This window comes from Mycteria americana, chromosome 2, assembly GCF_035582795.1.
Source record: "Mycteria americana isolate JAX WOST 10 ecotype Jacksonville Zoo and Gardens chromosome 2, USCA_MyAme_1.0, whole genome shotgun sequence".
Lineage (NCBI taxonomy): Eukaryota > Metazoa > Chordata > Aves > Ciconiiformes > Ciconiidae > Mycteria > Mycteria americana.
The window spans coordinates 102,638,315-102,662,866 of NC_134366.1; the positions used below are offsets into that span (position 1 = coordinate 102,638,315).

The 24,552-nt window shown below is 41.1% G+C and overlaps 1 protein-coding gene across 3 annotated transcripts in view; it reads right to left on the minus strand.

Moving 5' to 3' along the window:
• Window positions 1-13,155, minus strand: part of TMEM245 (transmembrane protein 245) — a 323,064-nt gene extending 309,909 nt beyond the window's left edge. For 2 of the 3 annotated variants that reach the window (XM_075494144.1, XM_075494146.1), the window contains exons 1-3: window positions 12,333-13,155; window positions 2,122-2,239; window positions 806-907 (exon numbers count right to left, since the gene is read on the minus strand). In XM_075494144.1, the coding sequence (XP_075350259.1) occupies window positions 806-907; window positions 2,122-2,239; window positions 12,333-12,959 (847 nt within the window). In that variant the 5' untranslated portion in view covers window positions 12,960-13,155. The remainder of the gene's footprint in view (window positions 1-805; window positions 908-2,121; window positions 2,240-12,332) is intronic. The other variant, XM_075494145.1, reaches the window with a different exon arrangement.
• Between the last annotated feature and the right edge of the window lie 11,397 nt (window positions 13,156-24,552).

The window sequence follows — 24,552 nt, forward strand, 5'->3', positions numbered from 1 at the left end:
TTAGTGTTACAACACACCTGGAGCCAAAACACAAACCCAGTTATTTGCTCAGCACTTTCCTTGCTAATGAATGGTTACCGACCAAGTCATTCACAGCTGCTGGCAGTCTCAATAATCTAAAAATCTCTATACCAAATGATCAATTTTACTAACCAAGATTATGATGACTTTCAAGAAAACTAAAACAGCAAGACAGGAAAAAAGTTTCCCAAAATAATCATACAGCTAGTTTCCCAAAATAGTAATACAGCTAGTACCAGAAAGGAACACCTGACATTTGCTTTTATGCAAAATTGACTCACAACAGGCAAAACTTATTTTTCTCAAAGTCTAAACACAAACCATAGTTGTAAGAAACTGGTATTTTAAAAATGAATGACTGAATGTAAGAAATTTGCTGGATGGAGTTGTCTCAGTTTCTCTCATACTCAATATTATAGGAGCTACTAAACCCATCTTGCTCATTTCTTTCAAAATTAGCCTCCGATTTCACATTTCCTAGGCTCGCTTTATGCTTGAAACTACATACAGGATTCTGTAAACTTAAGCAATTGGGTTTGATAATGAGAGTCACTACTTCGCTATGGAAAACAAACATTAGTCCATTGCAAAGATTTTCTGTAAAGAAACAAAGATTCACTTCAGCATGTGTAAATCACTTTGAAACAAACATACTAAAAATCTTATGGTAAATTCTTGCAATCCGCATGATATTGAATTTACAGTAATACAGTCCAGATTCTTTCACTTGACTTTACAGAACTTTTGCCTCCAACAATAAAACAAACAGTGACTCGTTTCTTACCAGAAGACTCCTTTCCATTCTGCTGTTCATGCAACATGCCTACAGTCATCAGAACAACTATAACCAGAAACACAGGAATTCTCCAGGAACCTGCCACAGAAGCTGAAAGATACAGGGTTTTTTTACCAGAAAAATTATGACATTAATAAACTCCACATTTAGAAAAACCAAGAAAGGCACCACATCAACCAAGAACAACCCGGGCAGAAACTAAGAAGTGTCATAAAGCAAACAAGTTTTCTACATTCACAGAAAGGAAGAATAGAAAAAACAGGTTAACAAGTTTCTCGATTAATAAACCAAGTTGTTACCGTTCCTAACGTCAGTGACTTTAAACTATGCTGATATACTTTAGTGAACAATTTTAAAAACAACATGCAAAATTACATGAAAATACACACAAAATAAAAACATTTTAGATATCAGAGGCAAATCAAGTTCCCCAAAAAATCTGTATGTTAGATCTCCACAGAGTGGCATCAAGCTGTGCCTTCTTGTGTTTTGGCTTTTCAGCTAGTACTTCTAACAAACACAAGGCCATCAAAATGTAAGCAAATGCAAAGCCGTTACGTGTAGCTTAAAACCTCAGGGAAGTGTCCCCACACGGTCAGCACAACCCTTGAAACGTGCTGCTAAAGCAAAGTAAATCATGAAGTATGCTGTGAAACCTTCCGTCATGATAGTCTTCTATTATTTGCATGATACTTCCACCATAAACTGTGATATAATATAATCTGATAATCTGTTATATTAAATATGTAACATAAAACTAATACTAATAGATTACCATAATCTTATATTGGTATTAACAGATTAGATAGATTACTGGCAAATTTATTTGATATTGTTGATATCATATCGACATGCTTGTTGACTACTGATAGAATGGGGATTTTTTTGCTTCTATTACTACTACGAAATGCATTTTACAGCTTCAGCCTTGGTTAATGGCAGGCTCTCAAGAAGATAATAATATTAAAAGTCATCACAAGCGAAAGTCTAAATCCACCCAGATGTGACCCCAGCCCTTCCCCACTGTCAAGGAGTCAGTACCAGGTCTGTGAGCCAAATAAGGGAAAACCATGGGAAGTACAAACTGGGCAGGAGGAGCGGGAGACACATGTTGCTCAGCATCTTGATGCCTTCCCATTCCAAACTCCAGCACTCCCTGCTGGCCACGTGCAGCCAGAATTACAGCCTGACTCTCAGCTACACCTCCGTTATAAAGATTTAGCGGAAGAGCAAGTGAGCAGCTTTGTCTGCAAAACAACAGAATCCCAGCGGACGCATTAGAATAATAACTTCTTGTTACTCACCTAAGTGAAAGAGCAGCATAATCCAGACGGGGACAGAGATGGCTTTTAAGTAATGTTCAGTGCTTATATTCCACTTGAATGAAACCATCAGCAGGTAACCAACTACCAACGTCCATATCTTTAAGAAAGAGATACACACAGGTATGTATACATACACGAGTACAATACAGCTGTATTTTGATGTGTGTGTATACGCGCACATACACGCACCCCTAACTGCCACATTGAGGAACTGAAGTCAGGTTCTAATTCTTTAAGAAGGCTACATTTCAGAACTATCAATTAATTACAAGAGGTTTTGCTCCATGCAAGAGAAATGTAAAGTTTGTGCAAAGTGCAAGGACAGGCTAGACATGCCTTTGGCCTGCCTTCAGTATGGTTTTAATGTGAGGGGGTATACACGCTTTGCGGGACACAAACCCTGAAGGAAGATGCTTTTGCAGCTGAGACCAAGCGATTACTCTGGAACTGCTATTGAAAGGTGAGAACCTAAATGAAACAGGGCCACCAGTGGGGCCACAGGGAGGCAGAGCCAGCACAGCACCACTCATTCCAGCACAGAGCAGCTTGCCAGCTCCTGCGTGCCAGTCCAAAGAGACAAAGGGGGTTTTAAGCCAAAGCCATTAGGAAGCACAACAGAAACTGCTGTTCCTCAGCGGTGTTGGTCCACAAAACAGCCATGCCTTAAATGACTTGTGACATGTAATTTTATCAAATATTTAACTAAAACCACTAAAAAGAGACAGAAAAATGACCGTGACAACGTATCAAGAGGCAGATGTGGTCATTTTGGCTTTGCTGCTTCTAACTGCCTTCTACAACTCTGCTCATCAGATAAATCACAATAGAGAATTGTAATTAAGAATCTTGAGATGAAGAATTTGAGCTTGAAAATGCTGAAAAGAAGAAAGCAAAAGCCAGAAGAGGCAACAGGAGGTGAAAAGCTGCTACTCAGCAGAACATGTAAAATAAAAGAGGTATGAAAACCTGTAAAAATAAAAAGTCAGTGTTGCATTCTTAAAAAACAACAAACAAACAAACAAAAAACAACCCCCACCCCCGACGTTTCTGGCCCAAAGTCAACAAACATTCCCTACCCATAACCAGTTAAGGACACCTTCAAATTTACACTTAAAAAGCCATAAATCCCAATGAAGTTTAAACAGAACTTATATTAACAGCATTTGCTGAATCAGACATCACTGTAAGAAGTAAGAATGCACTGGCGGAGACACAGAACAAGTAATTAGAACACACCAAAAGAGCTTTCACCTCTTTACTCTGCACTATATGACTCACACTGAAGAGGCAGCAGTCCCTGTGAAAAGCAGGTTTGTGTGACTACTCCCACGTACCTAATTGGTGTAGAGGAAATCTTAATTGTACTGAATTCAGTAGACAAGCAGTGATGGACCCTGTTAACTTCAGAGGGAACGCTCATACAGACAAGGTAATTTAAAATCACTTAAAAAATGTGAACAAATGTATACCCTTTGCACACTAACCTCTCTCAACAAAGCCGATCAGTCCAACTTTTCGCTGCTGTCTATCTCTAGTTTTGCATCAACAGAGCTGCATAATGCTTATGGCCAAATGTGGACTCAAAACAAACGTCTTAATGTCTAAGAGTTGTGTTAGTTTTAAGACTAAAGTCATAAACAAAACAAAAAGATTTGATCTGAAATGCGTGGCAGCACTCCTTTAACAGTATAGGTTCGTAACATAAATTCACTCACAAGGCATATTACAGCATAACTGTAATTGCAAGGGATAACCCAGCATGAAGATGGTATCCTACACCCTAACATTGGCCACACAGCATCTTTGTATGATAAATTTGCCTTGATGCTGCAATTTTTTCTCTTTAGCTTTTAAATTTAATTATAAATTACAAATAGGAGACTCAGTAAGTTCAAGGAATTAAACTTTCTGATTAAAAGTATGCAAAAAGTAGGAGACTAACAGGGCATAAGCCTATGCTTAACAGCCAACAAAGCAAAACACGTTGCACTGCTTTTAGCCATGCATGTGGCTGAACTAAAAGCTGGCATTTCAGGGCTTAGGATTCAATAATTTTTTGTGTTGTAAGTTACAATAATTCATCAATTCTCGTTTCTAAAAGCTTAGCAAATGACCCAAATAAAAGTATTTCTATTGAATAGAGAGAAATAGCTTATTTTAAAATAAGTAATCTTGTTTTGGAGATCAAACAATAACAATTCTGAAGCCCTGTAAAAAAAACGTATGTAGTCAATTGACTGGTGCAAGAGGTTTAATTTAGTGACACTATGGAGTAATCAGTTCCTCATCGGTTAATGTTACAGCCGTGCACTTCCCTACACTGCAAGAAATACCCTGCCTGGGAACTAGGGTAGCCTACTTCCCTAACTTGGGTAGCCTACTTCCAACAATTCATAGCTGAAAGCAACTGACAAAGCAAATTAACTTAAAAGGACATGGACCAGGATTTCATCCCATACTAACTTGGCAACAGCCTACTTCCCCCCCCCCCCCCCCCCCCTTTAACCCTTTAAATGCATGTTATATAACCTTTCCCACTGTTTTTCTGAATGGTCTCCAAAGGTTTTGGCTACAAGAGCAGGAGAATATTAATAGCCTCTTTACTATTACATGTCCATCTCAACAACTGACACCATGGAAATGAAGAACAAAAGATACTGCCTACTTTCATTAAAATTAAGCTACTGTAATTATTGCACTGAAACGAGAATGGATATAAATTCCATGCTAAACCAAAATGCCTATAAATTTGATTGATAAGAGTATACAGCTAACCAGGTAACTAATACACACACTTCAGATATTGTAAAATGCATTAGCTACCATAAACTATTTATTTATCAAGCTGAAGTCAGTTGCAAATGCCTAACTTTCACCATGTACTCTGAGATCTTAAATGCTTATTCAATCACAATTAATATTTACAGACATGCACAACTCCCATATATCAGAATTTTAGGATGGTTTAGTCCTGTAAGCTTTCCTTCTTCTTCCTTCCCCCACTTATCTTCACTGTCTGAACAGACAGCAAAGACCTCGTTTCTCACATCTCCTTTGCCTTTTGTAGCACCCCTCGCAAATTGAACAAAACGTTGTTCTGCCTTTAGACACAAGAAGGAAAACTGCCTGCTTCCCAGAATAGATAGCTGTAAGACTGCAGTGCAGCTTCTTGGATTTCAGCATCCACTTGAGTTACAGTAGTAAATTTAAAAGGCCAGATTTAGAGACACCTAGGCAAGTCTGAAGGGTCTCAGTTCTCTTTAAATTGCCAACTGGAGGCAAAATTACACCACAGAAAGATGCAGCTTTTATGTTAAGCTCAAGTATCTGCTTCGGTGTTTTGATTTTCCTTTTAAATTTCAGTGTTGAAAGGTCTAGGATTTATCAGCATGACCGTATCACCAACGTTACTGAAAGTCTGTTTCTAGTTCCAGTTAAAGTTGAGAGAATTTGAAAATCTGAGACACTCTTTTGGCTTTGGCATCATTTTTCAATGAGAACGAACTCTTTCTTACTAGTCAACTCTTAACATTATATTAATTTATATTGAAGAATAAAATTCTTTATTTACACAGGTCATTCCCTTTTTTTCCTATCAGCGAGTTACTCTCTAAGGGACAGGTTTTACAGATGAGCTCATTTCATAGCTCTGTGCTACTGAAAGCAGCAGTTCATCCTCTCCCACTGCCAGTCATGCAGTCCCACCTCTTCTGCACACCAGCTTCGACGTTCATCCAGCCAGCTCAAGCTCCCTAAGCCGATAACAAACTATCCGGAAAAAAACCCAAGAGTTTATTATCCAATTCAGTTACAGCTAAACAGGCTCACAGAGGTAAGACAGGCACTGACAACCGGGCAACTGAAGCATATGTCGGAAGCGGGATAAGCAAGGACAGCTCCTGCCTGGTAGCACAGCTGTTGGAACGCCTCCGCCTTCCTCGGAACATTGCCCCAACAACCCAACATCCAGCAGCAAACACGTTTCCTACCTGCTTCGTGTAAACCACTCCAGGGTAAACACAACAGTGAAGACTGAGTAGAATAACCAACAGTTACTTCTTTTGATACATGCCCTGGCAACCTTCCAAAAGTTTCCAGTTTTTAACAAGTCAGGACAATGTGCAGACTTTGGCAGAACGAAGAAACTGTAACTGCCCTTCATTTAGCATGGAGACAGTCTTTGCCAAACAGATACAAAAACAAAATAACCCAAACCCAGCTAATCACACATATAATACTATTGCCCACCCCAGAGCAAACTCAAACCACCCCTTCACTAAGGAAGCCATCATTTACCTAAGCAGGTAAATATCCTGATTTTTTTTTTCCTAAGTGAACACAAGTAAGCGTAAACCTGACAGACTGGGTTACTCCTTGTCCTAAGCCCAAAGAACTAGAAGAGCATACCAGTTCTGTTTCTTCTAGAACCCCCGACTGTGACATATCTCCATGTAGATATGTTCGGCATTAACACACACACAGACTGCTAAACCATGTGAAACAGAACGCTGGCGTTTAGCGAGACTACCCCTTTTTGAAGGGACAAAATTATTAACTTCTAACTAGAATCCTGGGGCAGGGGGGAACAGACCATCAAAATCAACACTGCCACACATGGGTTAAAAGTATTTCCAATGTGTCCTGCAACTTTTCCTGCACTGTGAATTTAAGGAAATCCATTACATCCAAGATATCCAGAAGACTGCAGCTATGGATATTGAAAATGCTCCTCCTTTGTATTAAGACAGGGAAAGTGAACTAAAAGTTATTTATGAGAAACTCCATTAATAAAAATGCTATTCAGAAATCAAACTTTAAGATTCACTTGTGAAAAGGGTTTTTTCAGAGCACATCAAATTCCCTGCAGTTATGAAAACAAACTAAAAACTGTGGTTTTGGTAAGATGTATTTACAGTCAGTACCTGGCTGTATGATTTACAAGTCATGATATCAAATAATGAAAGGATTATTATAAACTGCAGAAAGAATACTTAAGGGCTTTTTCAGCCCTTAAGTGTGGGTTTTGTTTTTTTTTTTTATGCTGGGCAAGTTTTAGAAACCTGCAAGCCTGCTCTAAGAAGAAAGGGAAGGAAAAAAATAAACCACCTACCTGCACCACTCAGAAAATAGAAAATATATGCAACTCAAAAATCAGAACTGTGCTTTTCTCATTTATAGTTATTCCAACATTATGGTCAAACTTAACCCTTTCCTTTGCTAGAAAAGAAATTGCCCCATCAGGTGAACTTGACAAAATGTAGACGCTTTTTTGCCGCCACAGGTGACATTCAACAGCACTGTGGAAGCCAAGCATCTTGGAACCTGTGACCCAAAACATTTGCCAAGAAGCATGTTTGAGAATTTCAGTCTGCAAGGGTTACTTACTTTAGGGACTGCTGACATCTAGTGCCAACACAACGGAGGTTTCCCTGGTGGATGTCTTTGATAGCTTCCCTGACAGGGAGCAGTCAACCGGCCAAAACAGACAACACCTACTTTGACAATATTCCAATATAGTGGTCAATGGCAAATGGTGTTTCCAAAATGGCAAACGGCGTTTCCAGATTTGCCCAGCACTGTAGTGAGGAAAGGAGTGATCAAGTCCTCTAACTGCATGCTAACCGCTAAAACAACATGGGTTGTACCTAGTACAGTCAGAGATATAAAAATACACTGACACACAGGCCTATGAGTACACAGTTCTGACCCTGACCAATAACTTGTGACAGACCAAGGAAAAAAGACTGGCCATCAGAGAAAGATTTTGACAGCCCTGTAACCAAGTTCACTCCAGAGAATTCTGCCAGTTATGATTATATCAGATTTAATTTACTAAGTTGAACTTCAGAGTCAATGTACAGCAGCTGTATAATTCACTTCATCTGCTGGGATCTACAAACTAACTGTTTTCTAAATAAATACGAGCATGTGAACCCTGCTGAAAAAAAAAAAAGAATATACAACCAATAGCTGGCATTTCCTGTATATTACTGCAAGTGCAAAACATCAGGCTGAAGTAGTTTGAACTCTTGCCACAAAGCAGAATTTCCCATACCTTAGACACAGTGCTGGATACAAGCATACTTCCTATAAAACCAGGACAACAAGGCAATCCAAGATTAGTCTTCAGAAGGTATGCTAACTGCAAGGGTAACCATGCTGAAATTGCCATAGCATATAAACATGTAAGGGTATACTCAGTCTGCTATGGGACAAACTCCCCCCCTTTTCACAAAAAAGAGATACGGAAAAACATTCCCCTTCCCTATTATATGTAACTGAAGTTCATGTAGAATACATGTCCTCTATGTAAGACTTCTGCAGACAACCCATAGAGAAGGCTGGAGTCAGAGCAAGGAACTCATCTGGAATTTATAACTAGCTTCTAGTTTTAATGGCCAGCAGCCTACTACATTTCTTGAGCAAGCTTCTTCAAAGATGATGCAGGAACTGTAAAGCACAAACGGAAAGAAAAGGAGATGGTGGGAACAAGATGCTTGTAGACTAGCCTAAGATCTGGGACTTGTTCTTCAAATGCAGTGTTTTGCAATCACCTATCAAACGGTCCTATCATAGAGGTATCTAGGACTCCTAATTCCTAAATTGCAGGTGTGACTTAAGAACCACAGACAGGAATACAGCCACTTCCAAATCTTCACTCATCAACACCACAAATGGCTTTGCCAGATTTGAGGACAACAGTACAAGAAAGCTCTGTAACATACTGGTGCCAAGATACAGCTTACTATGTCATTATCGCATGCAGTTGCTGCATTTGGAGCACATTTTTTTCTGGAACTGAAGAGAATTTCTGCCTCTCTATCATGGCCTAGTAGATACTATAAAAATACCTTTAGTTAGAGAACATCAAATCGGTATACCAAAAAACCCATAATTGTTCTCAGTCAAATTCTAATGACAGGCATCCTCTCACTTCTCTAGTACAGCAGGAGGAATCAGAAAGGGAGAAGACAACCGTCCACATTCTTCCTCTCTGTAAGCAGCAGCAGCACCATTCAGGTGGGGCAAAGCTCCAAACAGGAATAAATACACCGTACACCTTTGCAACCCAAGGCAGAATCGTTGGTGGCTGAAGCACAGACACTCATAGTTCACAAGATGAAATTACCGTAAACAAATGTACTATGCTAGTCAGATACTGGTCTCACACTTAAAAGAAGCCATGCTTGCTCATCTCTTTTATGCTTTTAATAAATGATTTATATATCATATTCTTGGCAAGAAAGCATTCCTTGCTGTCTAAGTGGAAAATGTACTTATTTTATGTTAATTAAGTTATTCCATATCAAAATATTTCAAAACACAGAAATCTAGATGGCTTAGTGGGCTACTAAAGGAAACAGTGCAAGAAATTATATTACCATTACTTTTGCTTATCACATAGCGTATCTACAAACAAAAATAGTTGTAGTCTTCATGCAAGATAGCATACAGAAGGAACAGTGGAGGATTCAGACCCCTGAGAAGAACAGCACAATGGAGCAAACTGACTCGTAATATCCAAAATTCCTGTGCAGCTAACAAGTGGAATGTACACATACAAACAGAGCCCTGCAATATAACATGGCAATTAAATGGCTTTAAAATGCTTAACTAAAGTTAAAGCAGATACTATTAACTGATCCAGCTCAAGGCTCCTCAGCAGCATGGATAAAATTAAGTCATCCTGCTACAGCTCTGAGACAATATAAATCAGGTAACAGCAAAATTCAAAAAACTGGAATAGGAAAACACTGTAAAGTCTATAGATGATGCCAGGCTGCGTTGAGGTGATTTACAAAGGGAAGCCCCACTAGTTTCTTTCTCATATAGGGCCCCAGAAAGAGGCATAGGCAGCTTGCTTAAGAAAGCTACGGCAACTGGTTTGCTTAAGGAAGTCCATGGTCAGTAATTTTGACATGAACCCAAAATCTTCCCAGGGAACTCCAGTCAGAAAAGTTCTGGGAGCTCACTGTCTTTTGCCCAGTTCAAATCTTACAGCACTTCAATGAACACAAGTATCATATCAGAAACACTGGTGCAAAACAAAAGTATCAGACACTGCTAAACAAAATTGCACAGAGCATGCACAGACATCCAGCAGTGCATTACGACCGTAGTTATGAGGTTAAATCAGTGCAACTTCCTTTAGTACCCTTATACTTACCCAGTGTAAGTATAGCTTAGTTAACCAAGTTTGAATGAAGGACTGGACTTAGCCAAGTCGGTTAGTGTAGCAATATCCCTGATTTGTTAAAAATAAAACAGGTCGGCCAATGCAAAGGAAAATCTTAAGCTTATCAAGTAAATTGTGTGGCAACTAATCAAAATTTCCCATCAGTACCAAGACACGCTTAGATTCTTCCACCACTCAGCTGAAAGTAAAGATGGTTGTATCTTGCCTCTTTATAAAAAATAGTGTGTGTCTATCTACTCAGTCTTAATTATACTTCTGAGGACGACACAGACCAGAAACACATCTCCCCTGACATTTTCCAGCACAACAACACTTCAGAACAGAAAGCCAAGGAAATCTCTTCTTCCACTGTTTACCTTCAAGAGACAAAACACATTCTCCAGTCCATCCTATTCACACTAGAAATAGCTCAAAATATCCTTTGTCAGTACATTCAGGAGAACTATTACTTTTTTGTTTCTGGTATACACCTCCAAAGTTGTGTTTGAGATATCAGCATGGACCAGCTCCACCGAAGGAATAAAACTAGCATTCAAAGGCCATGTGTAATTCAAAACCAGAAGCCTGGACAAGTTTGTTAGAGTATTTTTTTTTCCTTGACAGTTTCTCTCTCTTGTCCACATAAGAAAATCAGGGTTAGATAGTTCTTCAGTTTTATCTCCACATATATCCCCATTAAACCAACTGCACATGTCATTTTCTCCCCAAGGGGGGGGGAGGGGGAGGCTGTTGTTTCGTTTTTAAAAAAAAAAATAGAGCAGCTTAAAAGAAATCTTTGACACTAAGCAATCCGAACATGCCAGTACATCAGTATTTAATAAAAGTACAGCTTACTGATCCTCCGTGCTTTCACACATCCATTTACTTGAGACATGTAGCGTTTTTTGCATTTCCAATTGAACGTTTATAACTAACAAAGTGAAAATGAGTTCTGCCGGAGGTTTTAACTAGCCTGCCTACTGAAGACAACACGGGGAAAAGCAGTCTCCCAGAATCTTTACTACCATGAGTACAATTTGCAAGTTAAATAAACAGCTTTACTTTTTAACGTTCAAACTGAGTTTGCACCGTTTGATACTTTAAGAAGAAAAAAAAGAATCAGTACACTGAGAAACAAGCCTTACGATGCCTTCCCCCCCCCCTCCCCCCCCGAGGCACTTGCAGAGCCAAACTGCTACCTCACAACACTTAATACACATCTTACAGCTCAACAGAGTCGCTGTTTGCCCAAGACCTCACTTGAATTACCTTTGACTTAACAGCATCTCAAACCCGGGGCATGACTAAACTACGGACATGAAACAGCGACAGAGAAAACGTATCTGCTTCTGCTGCACCCACCTGATCATACGGAGCACTTCTCCATGCCCTGGGTTTTAGCTCGGGAGCTTTTTTAAAGCTATTTTACGCACGGCTTTACAGCGAAGGCTAGGTTTGCCCTGCACCGCCGCGATGCCGTGACAGCTGGGGGTTTGCCGCGGCATCCCTGGCGCCGCTCGCCCCGCGAGCACTGCCCTGCGCCCGCAACGGCGCGGCGAAAGGCACACCCCCGCGCTGAGAGGAGAGTTCCTGCCTCCCTTAGCGTACACAAACCAAACAACCAACCAAACAAAAAACCCCCAAAAGGCTGCAGCGACTTCAAACGGGCGCCTGACGATTTTAAACGTTGGGCTCCGCAAACCCTCCCCGCCAGCCCCCCCGCCGCTGCCGCGCAACAAGTGAGATGGCGGCCGGCGCCGCGCCCCAGCCCGCGCGCCGCAACAGCCCCCCGCCAGGCAGGCAGGCAGGCAGGCAAGCTGGGCAAGCAGGCAAGCTGGGCAAGCAGGCAAGGCAGGGCGAGCGCCGCGGCCGGGCGGAGGCGGGGGCCACATCCCACCCCTCCCCGGTGGGCCGCGCACCTCCGAGGCGGGGAAGGGGGAAACCGACGCCCGCCGCGCCCCCAGGGCAACTCGGCCACCCCCGAAGCCCCTTCCCGCCCGAGGCGGGCACTCACCCACTGGCTGCTGAAGTAGTCCAGCCCCTGGCAGATGAGTTGGGCGGCTTGGGCCAGCAGCACCTGCACGCCCAGGGAGCTGCCCAGGCAGTAGAGCCCGTAGAGCAGCGGCCCCCCGGCGCCCAGGAGCAGCAGGAGCCGCCGCCGCCGCAGCACCTGCTCGCCCAGCGCCTCCACGCCGTAGTTGGCGAAGCAGATGGGGAGGAGGAGCGCGGCCAGCAGGACGGGCGTGCGGGAGCGGTGCAGGCGGCCGAGCCAGCGGCGGCCCAGCGCCGTCAGGGAGCTCTTGAAGGGGTGCAGGAAGGTGCCGCAGAGCACAGCCCAGAGCAGCGGCCGCAGGAAGGCCTCCAGAATGAAGTAGACCAGGACGGCGGCGCCGCAGCACAGCCCCGCGAACAGCAGCGCCCCGGTGTTGTAGAAGGCCTGCTTGATCGGCTTCTCCAGCCGCGGCAGCGACATCCCCGCTGCCCCGCCCGGGCCGCCCAGCGGCAGCCGCGGCATGGCCGCCGCCGCGCCCTCCGCCCCGGCGGCACCCGCGCCGGGGGAGCCGCCCGGCCGCCGCTTCTCCGTCGGCGAGCCCGGAGGGGCCGCGGCCGGGGCCGCCGGGGGCTCTCCGCTGTCAGCCATAGCGCCCGCCCCCTCCCGCGCAGCGCCGGGCTCGGCCGCGCCTCCGGCCGCCGCTGCCGCCAGAGGCGAGGGCGCGGAGAGGCGGCCGGGGCTGCCGGGGGCTGTAGTGCCGCCGCACGGCTCCGGGCACGGGCGTGCGCCCAGCCCAGCGGGGAAGGGGAGTTGCCGGCGGGGAAGGGTGCTGGGAAATGTAGTTCTGCTCCGGGAGAGCCGCGGCCGCGCTCTCCCCGCGGCAGGGCCTGGCGGGCGGTGTCCTGGAGGTCCTTTAGCGGTTACCGCCGAGTGCGGGCCGAGACCTCCCGGCGCCTTCGTTACTTTTGCCGAAGAAGGCTGCCAAGGGCTGGAGCTTGAAAGAGCCGAGCAGCGCACCTCACACCCTCATCCCCGTCCCAGCGGGCAGCCCCAGTGCAGCTCCGTTAAAGGCTCTCCCGTCCCTACTGCCGCTTTAGCCTCTGGAAGCTGAAACTGTTCGGAAATCTGCAGTATCATTGCAAGGTGGAGAGCAAGACTGGTTAGACCAGCTGGAGAATTTTGTCTGAACCTGCTCTGGCATCAAATTATTTAACAAGGAATCATCAGCCCTTTTACTGGGAATTAGGCCCACTGAAAAAGTAGGTGTTCTGCCTGGTTTTGTAGACCTGACATTTGTGACATTATGTTGCATCAAATGGTTTTTGCAAATAATCTAGGGAAGAGCTCATTTCCTGCATCTGGCATATACCAGACCTCCCTGTCCCTGCGTGAGGATGACAGATAACATTTTACACGTGATCTAAATGCCTCTGTAATAAATACGCTTGATTTGAGCAAGTTTTCCGAGTGCTGGAATCCACAACATTTGAACTAGCTCAGTGCTGGCACTGTGCTTCTCAAACAGTTTTCCTTTCACAGCTTAACACCACCTTTCATCAGGTACTAAAGCTACTGGCAACACTACCATGAAACCCCCAGAGCGATCTTCCTCTTTCTTCTGAAAGAGAGATGCAGCACATCCTCTACAACATATTACAGAGGTTGTATACCTCTGAATATGTGAAAAGCGCATAAATATGGGAATTTGATTTTTTTTTTCCTTTTTAGGATTTACATGCAAGTTTAACATTATGTAACTTCACAGTAAAGTTGTGTCCACCAGGACTTTGGTGGAGCATTTCTTGCATGACACATATCTAAAAGCTGAAATTACCCTGAGCACAATTGTTTTTAACTTGTAAAATGGGAATACAACTGTTCATAGCCTAGCTTTTAAAGGCAGAGCAATACAAAGACAAGAGACTATAGCTGAGACCTATCCCTACCATCACCCCAAGGAGGAAAGGTAGAGGTTTTTCCACACACTTCCTGTAACCCTGTTGCATCCTATGGCTGTAGGTGGGGCTGGGCCCAGCCAGTTTCCTAGAGCTTTTGCATTGCGGTGCAACATCTCCATGCCGCAAAGCCTTTCCCTCCAGTTACACACCCCTTTGTGCTTACAGAGTTTCCTCTTGGCTCCTGCAGCTCCTTTTTTCCATTGCTGAACAGATCACAGGTAGGTTCGACAAAGCGCTTTGATTTCATGCAGTGGAGGCATGTACAGACCTACAGGTACCTCATTTGATCCTGATGGTGATGAGGCATTACAAGTAGTTGTGCATATGAGAAGCTTTTATTGCACCTTAAAACAATACTGTCACTCATTGCTCTTTGATCAGGTAGATCTGCCTCCTGGCAGAGTGCCAAAATAGGTAACACGTATGCATTGCTACCTGAACCTTTTCTCTTCAGTTCCTGCAGAATGGAGGAAGCATGCCAAGAAGAGACTCTAATGGCTCATTACAACACATTTATTGCATTAAAATTCCATTAGTAAGTGTCAATTAAGATTTACACGGGGGGGAGTTGAGAGTACAAATCCTTCTGTTAGATAAACAAGAGATGCCAGCAAATCAAATATTCATAGGCCCATCCTTATTCCTTTGATTTTTCTCAGCAGACTTAGTCTTGTTCTTCAGGAGTAGAAATTAACGTCACCTCTTTGACTTGAGTGAAGCTATAAATATTGATTTACAGAAGCCGAGGATTTGGTCCCTACTGTAGAAAGCCTTTCCTTTCCAATTCTGTGTTTCACTATTCATTATAAAAAACTAAACAGATCAGAAATAAAATTAAAAAACAAACAAAACAACAAACCCACAATGCAATAAAATAAAGATTTCTAACTCATGTATTACCACAACATGAACACTTAAGAACAGGGACATGACCATAAACATCAGAAAACAATCTCTGAGGTGACAGCTGAGGGAGGATGCATGATCTTCACAAGACACACCTCAAGCTCTGAAAAGTTAATTCCACAACAGATTTCAAACAGCAACTGCAGCCTTAACAGCTGGTTTTGTTTAAGATTTGAAATGTTATGTGATTTTAGATTAGATGCCCATTTAGGTATAAATTGCACTGATACATTGTGGTTTAGGCATTTTTATGGCCATAGATAAGTAGTGCACCTCAGGGTCCTATACTACCAGAAATTCTCCAACAGTCCCTTTGGATGTATTTTTACTATTAGTAATTCTTCGAGGGTGAAGAGGGCAGCAAAGGAATGCTTTTGTGTCAATGTAGAAAACATTTATGTGCCTAAAAGCACACATATGGTAAGTATCGATAGTCCTCGGTGCTCTCCTATGTAGAGGGAAATATAAAATGAGGTATTAACTAGTAAGAGAGAAGTTTATAACTTGTCTGCTGCTGCGCTAGCACCCATGATTTTGTGCACTGAACTGAAGCTTTTTGAGTCCCCGTCAGGAGATCGCAGTCACCCATAGTTCTTACTCACTCGATGTGCAGTCAGCACCGCCCAAAGTTACAAGCTGTCTTACACATGGTACCAAAATACTGGGTACTGAGGTGGCCATGAAGCCGAGGAGAGACAACACTGGCAACAGCAAGTTAATTGTGATTTATACCTGAAATAACCACATGAAACTATGAAATAACTCAGTAATGAAGCCACAAGGTGTCAGCACTAGCCTGCATATTTGGAAAATAACTCTTTATCCCTGCTTGAGAGACATTTTGTTTGTTTTAACCTATTACTTGTGATTATTCAGTTGAGGTTAATCTCACATCATTAATTCACCTCAGTTTAATGACAAAGTAATATCCTCTTCAGATGAATGAAAAATACTCAACATAAACTACTATAGTTTCAATAGTAGCAGAACCAAAGGAAAAAAATATATAATCCTTAAAGTTCATCATTAAGATATAAACTTAGTATCTTTAGGTTATCAGCACATACCTTTGTCTTTTGGGCTAAAGAAGAAATTAATCTTTTATGCAGATCAGCTGCTAAGATGAGATGACTCCAAACAGAATGTCATTTACAAAATAGTGGTAAAAAGAAAATGAAAACCAGCTCTTGGGAACACTGGCTCTGATTGTACCCAGTGATTATAACAGTGACCGATTTTATTGCAGAAACAACTTTGTTCAGTATCTCAGTTAAAGTGTATGGTATTATCAGCAGTGCTATACTTGAATGATTCATGTAGACAACTATGAATCTTACTCAGTTAAGAAGGGGAATGAAATGCATGATCATAAGGCAGAGAAGTCAATAGCACCAACACAAAGATGTTCACTCGGTGGGCCAGCATGCAAAACACAGCACCAGTAAGACCTTGGGATGAACAAAATCCAGAGCACTATCTTGCAGTGTTAGCCCACATGGTGGCTGCGTGCATGGAACAAGAGTTGGATATAGAGAGATCCGAGTAAAAGAAGAATATTTTGGCCTCGTCAGGTTTTTGTGACAAAATGCCTTACCAATCCATCAAATGTTATGTAGCACAAACAGAATATAACTTAAGACCCTCTATTGAGTATATGTAAGGCCTGTATTGATCATGATCACTTGGATAGTGCACAAGTAGCTGACACACGAGACCCATCCTTTCTTGCAGCCTGCAACTACAGGGTAGTAATACTACAACCACAACAAAGAGAGCACACAGTGTAACAGCAATACATTTCTTGGTGCCATGAGCCAACTCTTCTTCTCAGTCCACCAGCAAGGAGCTAAGATACCTGCTCAAACCTGAGAGATCTCAGAAATTGAAGCATCCCTGTTTGAGAGACTTCTACAGCTGCTTTTGCCTGCTGAGTATTATGGGAGTTCCTCCTCTTTGTTCCCAACCTCTAATATAATTGCATCTTCTTTTCTGCAAAAGCTTGTTTTGACTGCTTCAGGAGCTGCTCTGTCCAGCCAAGCAACAGGGCAGCAATGACAGTAGATAAAGAACACCCAAATTTATAGTATCAGCAACTTGATTACAGTTGCATCAAATAGGTTACAAAAACACAGCATAGAGGTCACCACAGGAACCTCTACATTCTACTTACAGTAAATGACAATTTGATTAATAACTTTGTTAAAATACAGATGATTACATTTATTTACAGCTTCACAGTGATTCTGATGGTGAAAAAGAAAAACGTGTAATCCCCCACATCTGTTAATTTGCTACTGTGACCAGCCTCACTGGCTTAAATGGAATTAGTCAGGGTAATAAATTCAAGCCCATGGCACAGGAAGGAATTGTTAACACAGGGCAGCAGCAGAAGCTTCTTTAGCCTCACAGAGACCTTTTTTTCCCCTTTTATAAATGCCATACCACACATTTTCTTAGACTAAAAAGGCATTTATTATAACAGGTTTATAAATATTGTTGTCTGTAATTGTCAAATAGCTAACAAGGCTCACTTGAACACCAACATTTAGTATAAAACAGATGTCACAAAGCAATATTTAGGGCATGCACTGATTGTAAAGAGGTCCTGTAGGTCACTAATTTCATTATGTATTCATTCAGCGTTATTCTTCTGAAAAATACTAGTACATAATACAAAGAAGTTTGATGATTACTTCTGGACTACAAAACCCCAGTTCTGCACTCCTACCCGACCAAGTACTCATTGACTTCACATGGATGCTGGGTATTGGCATACAGAACAAGAGCCTGGCATAAAGAATGCAGAACACTGCTTAGCACTATAGTTACAAGTTGCTTATTTGTAAGTTTTATCTATGTATTAGTCTTGAGAACGCTGAAGAAAGTAAAAAGGTAGAGATGACATTTCAGGTTCAACCATTACACTTCATGTAATACATAAAAGTGGCAAGAGTTAACATAGTTACGACAGCCTGCATACTTGCAAAGAGGTTAAAGCAAACCAGATCTCAGGATATATTAATCAGAAATACCAAGGCATACCAGGCATCTGTTTTAACCTAAACTCGTGATGCTTCAAAAATGCTAACAAAATGTATCTGCCTAAATAAAGGCTGGGGACACTATACACAAATATCAGGGTCCCACCATTTCATTTTTCTCATTAGTTAATAGGTTTGGAATTTCATCTTTAACTATCCATGTCAAGACTTGAATGATACTTCCAGCTTTAGAGAAAATCTGTTGTGGTAATTTTTTCTGTTTCAATTTTTATCACTGGTTTCATATCACCAACTGTGAAAAACTGAAAAAGAAATCATTGCTGTATATGTGAGCAGTCCCATATTTCAGAAACAGATATCATATTTTGTCCTTTAATAAGATTTTTTCCTCCTAGATTTAAATATGGCATCTGTGCTTCCTTTCCTATTATCCTAATACTCTATATGACAATATTTTCTTGACTTACTGAACTTATCCTCATTTCATCTTGTTTGGAAAAAAAATGTAAATAATACTGTAAAAAACACTAATGTGAGGCTAATTTTTGTACCAAAGAAGGTGACAAGGTTATTATGTAAAAACTGCAAACATAATACCCTAGCAGGTAACATCTCAGGTTTCTAAATATTCTTCTGGATCACTCTGTACCCCAAAAAATCAGCTAGGAGTCAGGGAACATGTAGGATTCTGTGTTTTGTCGTCTTTTATCTCTAAAGCAGAGTCTACCCTTTTGTTTTTAAACTTTCTCATATAGTTTCTCAGAGTTACACACACACAAAAATACCTTCAGCAAATTTACATTGCCTAAATATTAATTCTCGGAAGAATATTTTTCATTAATCTAAACTTTGCAGATCATTGTTGTGAAAAATCAGCAGGAATATTTTTATTCCTTGGAACACAACCTAAGTGAATTGTTCCTTTATTTAGTCTTGTACTCATACCGTCTTATGAAATTGAACTGAATGATGTCAAGCTCGAGAGAGAGATGTGAAACTAAATTAGGCAACATGTTGCAATCACTAGTTGCCATAAAGTGTTCACTGCCCTGAGTAGGCATTGGAGCCACAGAAGATTTGCAGCTGCTCAGCACTTTTGAAAAATCCAATTACTTCTTTAAAATGTAAACATGAATTTGAGTAAGTATCATTTAGAAACAGCTCAGAAAAGTACTGCTACCAGGTAATTCTATAATGCTCTAGTCTATAAAGAGCACATCATCTTTACAGAAACTTTCTGTAAAGAGGGCCATATAAAACTTCACCTTGTAAGGACATTCCTAAACAGCCTCTAATTGCAGATCAAAACTAGCCTATACAGAACAGCAGCTGTTCTAAAATATGGGCTGTGAAGTCCTGCACTTATTCCAACCTCACGTCGCTTTGAAATAACATTCCTACTTAGATAAGAAACGCAGAAGTAGGGCAAAAGCAACAGTCGTGAATGACTATGAAGCTGCATCAGGGGAAGTTCAGATTGGACACTGGGGAAAGGTTCTTCACGGAGAGGGTGGTCAGTCACTGGAACAGTGGTCATGGCATCAAGTGGTCATGGCATCAAGTGGTCATGGCATCAAGTGGTCATGGCATCAAGCCTGTTAGAGCTCAAGGAGCATCCGGATGACACTTAGTCATATCGTTTAGTATTAGGTAGTCCTGCAAGGAGCAGGGAATCGGACTCGATGATCCCTATGGGTCCCTTCCAACTTGAGATATTCTATGATTCTATGAGCGCAACTCAAACTACTTAGTAATCCAAGAAAAAAAAAATCTGTCCCTTTCCTTATGGCAGATTCATTGCTATTTCCAACTCAAATCACAGATTTTTCAAAGCAAGTAATGTCTTTTAAGTCTGCTTTTTCACACCTTTCAACTCCACAAGCTGCATACGTCCTCCTTGACATTTTGAAGTTACACTGGTTTGCCTCACTATCTGAGCCCAAATTAGATAAGTTAAATAACCAAGTTAAAGATACATAATTTTACCAAACCCACTGTCAAAATCAAAAAAACAAAGTGGAAGTTACCTAAGTGATTATTTCATACTAATAAAACAGGTTTAGAAAAAGGTTTACCTAGATCTTACTCCGTATCTGCAAAAACCAGATACCTCAACATATAAATTGCACAAAAATAACTAGATAAGAAAAAAAAAAAGATGTGGTGAAATGTTGACATATGGTAAAAAAAAAATATTAATTTTTCTACTCAGGAAATTGAGATTTTCTTTAAAACCTTCCAGTTAGATCTGTATCTGTGCTATGCAAGCTGTGGGAGAGCTGCATTAGGCCCTAACACACCACTACAGAAATACTGATAATGACATTTTAAGTAGGGAAATAGACAATGTACAATGAAAGCTCTTAAGAAAAGATGTAGAGCCTCCATCTTTTGATACTCCAACTGCTGCAGCAGTAGTTTGTGAAATGGCCAGCAAGCAGGTACATACACACACAGCAGCTGACTGTCACTGCTGCCTACGGAGTCTTGACAGGTTTTCATACCTCCAAAGGCAAGATCAAGCCTCTAGCTCTTACCTTGGAGTTTCATGGGAGTACGCATCTTGAGGCACAGTCTGACCTTGTGCCCACATCAGCCCTTACGCAGCTAGGGCCTGCATAAAAGCTAAATTCTCATTAAAGTCGGACTCTGTTCCTTCTATTCACATCAAATGGTATTTGCTTGTGATTAAGAGTACCAGACATGCTCTGCCACATGTAAACTCATGCAAAAATAGGAAGTATGCCAAAACCACTAGCCCTTCCTTGTCATTCAGCCTTACTACCAGTCTCTTCACTGTTCTATCCGAAACTGTTTGAGGTCACCTATGCCTCACTGTATAGCATTCAAGCAGACTGCTTCATCCGTTCATTACACGTTGTGGAGTCAGGGTTGAAGTGGAGGATGCCAATTCATGCAAGTTATGCACATACACAGCTCCATGAAGCACCGAAACAACTGTAATATTTAACCAGTTTCCACTTCTAGCATAAATCTAAGGCTCTATACCAAGTTATACTTCATATAAAATATTAGCACTCTCACAATAGTTATCTCTGAAAATGAATGATATTAGACCTTTCGTAATTCTGTAATTGCATGAGATAGCTTTAGGAGAAGGAAACTTCTATTACCAAGTACTCTTCCTTAGGGAAACTACTTGGAAATATTAAAAAAAAAAAGGAAAAAAGTACACCTGCTACATATCAGTGTGGCAAACAAAGGCATCGCAAAATGCAATTTAAATGCTACTAAAAGTTATAAAGTTTGCATATAAGCTTTAATTCTGCCTCTAGAGTACAGCATGGTGCAGACTTCCAGTGGCCCCAGAAGAGATTGGAAAGGCCAGATAGGAGGTCTGTTCTCTAAAAGGAAAATAATTTGCTGCTTTGTAAATGTCTGATGCACGGGATGGATGGGAAAGTAAGGAGAAGACAGACAAAAAAAAAATAGGGATACCTGCATCTTCCCTTAAACTTACAGCAGTCATTTACTTACAGATAACTACAGTATCATCAATGACAGATTTCTAACTGTGACCTGGATAATCATGAAGACAGCTGTGTATCAGTCCTCCTTACCCACTAACTCCTCTTCACAGCTGGGCTAAGACTTCTCAGGATCATCTCGCTAAATACCATAAGGCATCTGTGGAAACGGGGACAGGACATAGGCTAGTGACAAGGAGCATAGTACTTTTCAGAGGAAGATTAGACATTAACACTCACAGTAAGGACACCACAGTTTGGCAAAAGAAGATAACACATATTTAAGGGATTTGCTGTAGGATGGGTCGTGCTGTTTGTTATTTCCATTTCTCAGTAGCCATTGAGTACATGGAGGCAGTTGCAGGGCTCTTCTTGGATCAGACCCAGGATATGGTGCCCTAGGCAAGCTTCAAAACCGCTGCCTGGGTTTGCTGATGTACACCACACTCCAGTCATTCTCTAATCCCCCTGTTGAAGGCTGGAAAAGTCAGTGCCAAACACAGCTTTGACAACTTTTAACCCCGTCTGGAGGTTTCCTCAGATTAGGGAGTCCACAAGTGTTTATTTTCTTGCTATCCAAGTATTGCAAAACCAATCAAGAAGGCCACAGAGGGATTTCCAACTTTTCTCATCAATATGTTCTCTTTCAAAACCAGAGTATTTCCCTTATAATAATAGAATTTTGAAGAAAGCTTCACCCCATATCGAATGGCATCATCAAATCAGCTAGGCTCTTTTGGGGGGGAATCAATTAGCATCTAGGAGTATCTCACCTATACATAAAAATATACATAGCTATTTGATTCCAGCAAAGAAAAGAAGGACTTTCTGAAAGTCTATTCTCTCCACTTATTTTTCTCTCTTTCCTACTTATTATTAATGTCATTTCAGGCCTAGCTTATTATTTGTAGCAGGGTACCAGTCAGACACTACAGTCAAAAAACAAGGTCCCTTTGCAATAAGCACTGCCACAAATAGAAGCAGCTAATTTCTCTTTCAACTAACTTACAAACTTTAAGTATAAAACATTCTAGATAAGATGGACAGAGTGAGCAGAGGGTTGTAACATGGTTCATGTAACAAGCAATGGTCACAACTGAATTTTGTTTTGCATGGAAAGAACATATTCAAGGACATTAATTAATGCCTTATGGTCTTTGCCAGTCCTATCTTTCTAATTAATAATCAAAGTTAAATTTCCAAAGGACACCATACTCTAAACATGCACTATCTAAACTCTATGCCTCTGTATTAGGTCACCCCACAGCAAGTAATTCTCAAAACAAAAGCACTTTAGAAATGTATTCTTTAACAGCTGCTTGCTAGTAGTCACGATAAAGAAACTAAAAATTATTTAATTTAGAGAAAGAAACGTCTGCCTCCTTGTCCAAAGGAGGCCTTTTCCTCTAGTTTGTGTTGGTACCCATTAATTCAAAAAATCCAAAAAGATCTTTGAAATACCATAGTCACTTAAAAATTACTTTGAAGAAAGCTACTTTGTAGTAACTTTGCATAACAGGGATCAATCCTGCTTTTCAATATTAAAAAGGAAAAGAAAAACAAAACACATGAAAACCAAAATACCTTTCATGACAAGTTACTATGCCCATTCAAATGTTAAGACTTACCAAGTATCGCACAAAGTTAAATACCACCGAGTTAAAGCCTTTCCATTTCTCTTACAACCTTTTTCTTCTCATAGATTTCTTCCCAACTAGTAATTTCTAAACACTTGTTACCTTCTTTGTTTGTCAACTTGAATCTCATATTCCTGCTTTTCCCACTCTGAAGAGCAACTCTCAGACAAACTCAGTGCTAAACTCAACCATCAGTTGAAATGCCAAAGAATAGATTGCTTTGCTGCTTGTTCTGGCCTTTTATTTCCTCCCACTTGATTAGAAACACTTAATTAGTGCTGATTAAGTACTTTGAAGCTTGGGTGAAAGTTTTTATAGAAGTGCACATTTCTGCTAATACGTCAACAAGAGAAAAATATGATGACAAAAACACCAGACAGCACACTGACAAGTAAACTGAAAAAGGAAAAAAAAAATGTATTTTTAACCCTAATTGAGAACATGGGTACAGCTGAAGCAGTTTATACTTTGCAGCAGACATATTGTTAAGCAGCTCTGCCTCTGCTCTGGATTTGCTGTTGCTTTAGAGCCTGAACTTTAAACCACGTCTGACTCCATGTAAGTGGAAAGCCGCTCTACGGGAGTTGCACATTCACCTTGGTATTATTATCGTCATCTTTATCATACCTCTGTGCCTGCGTCCAGCCAGACTATCCTAAATCCAGCAGTGTATTAAAAAAGAAATGAGGAGCCAAAATGGGTTTCTATCCTACTTCAGTACCTTTCACTTATTAGATTAGCCCTTTAGTGGGTAATCAGGTAAATACCTGAAACTAAAACAGTACATACACAGCCATAAACTAAAGCAACCCTGATGCTACTTTAAATAGCTGTGATCTCAGAGAAGGAACTGCACTATCTCAGATGCCTACAAATTAGCACAAAGGAGAAAGAATTTCCCCTAATTATTTCTTCACTTCACCTGGTTGCTGAATATAAAACTCGTTATCCAAGGCTTCAGCTCTCTGCTTCAGCCAATCTGAAGGCTAAATTTTACAGCCATCATGGCACAAAGCAGACCTTCCTTATTAGGTGGTCTCCACTATGTACTTCATCAGATGATGAGTAGGTTATCCAACTTGAGAGAAGTAATTTATACTAAATAAAGCTACTATATGCACTTCTAAAGCTCAGTTCATTGTGAATTTCTCTTCCCTCTCCTGAACTCTAGTCCAGTGATTTTAAGTGAACAAATTCTTAAAGACATCAATGAAAATATATATAATTAAGCAATCTCTCTTTTGAAATAG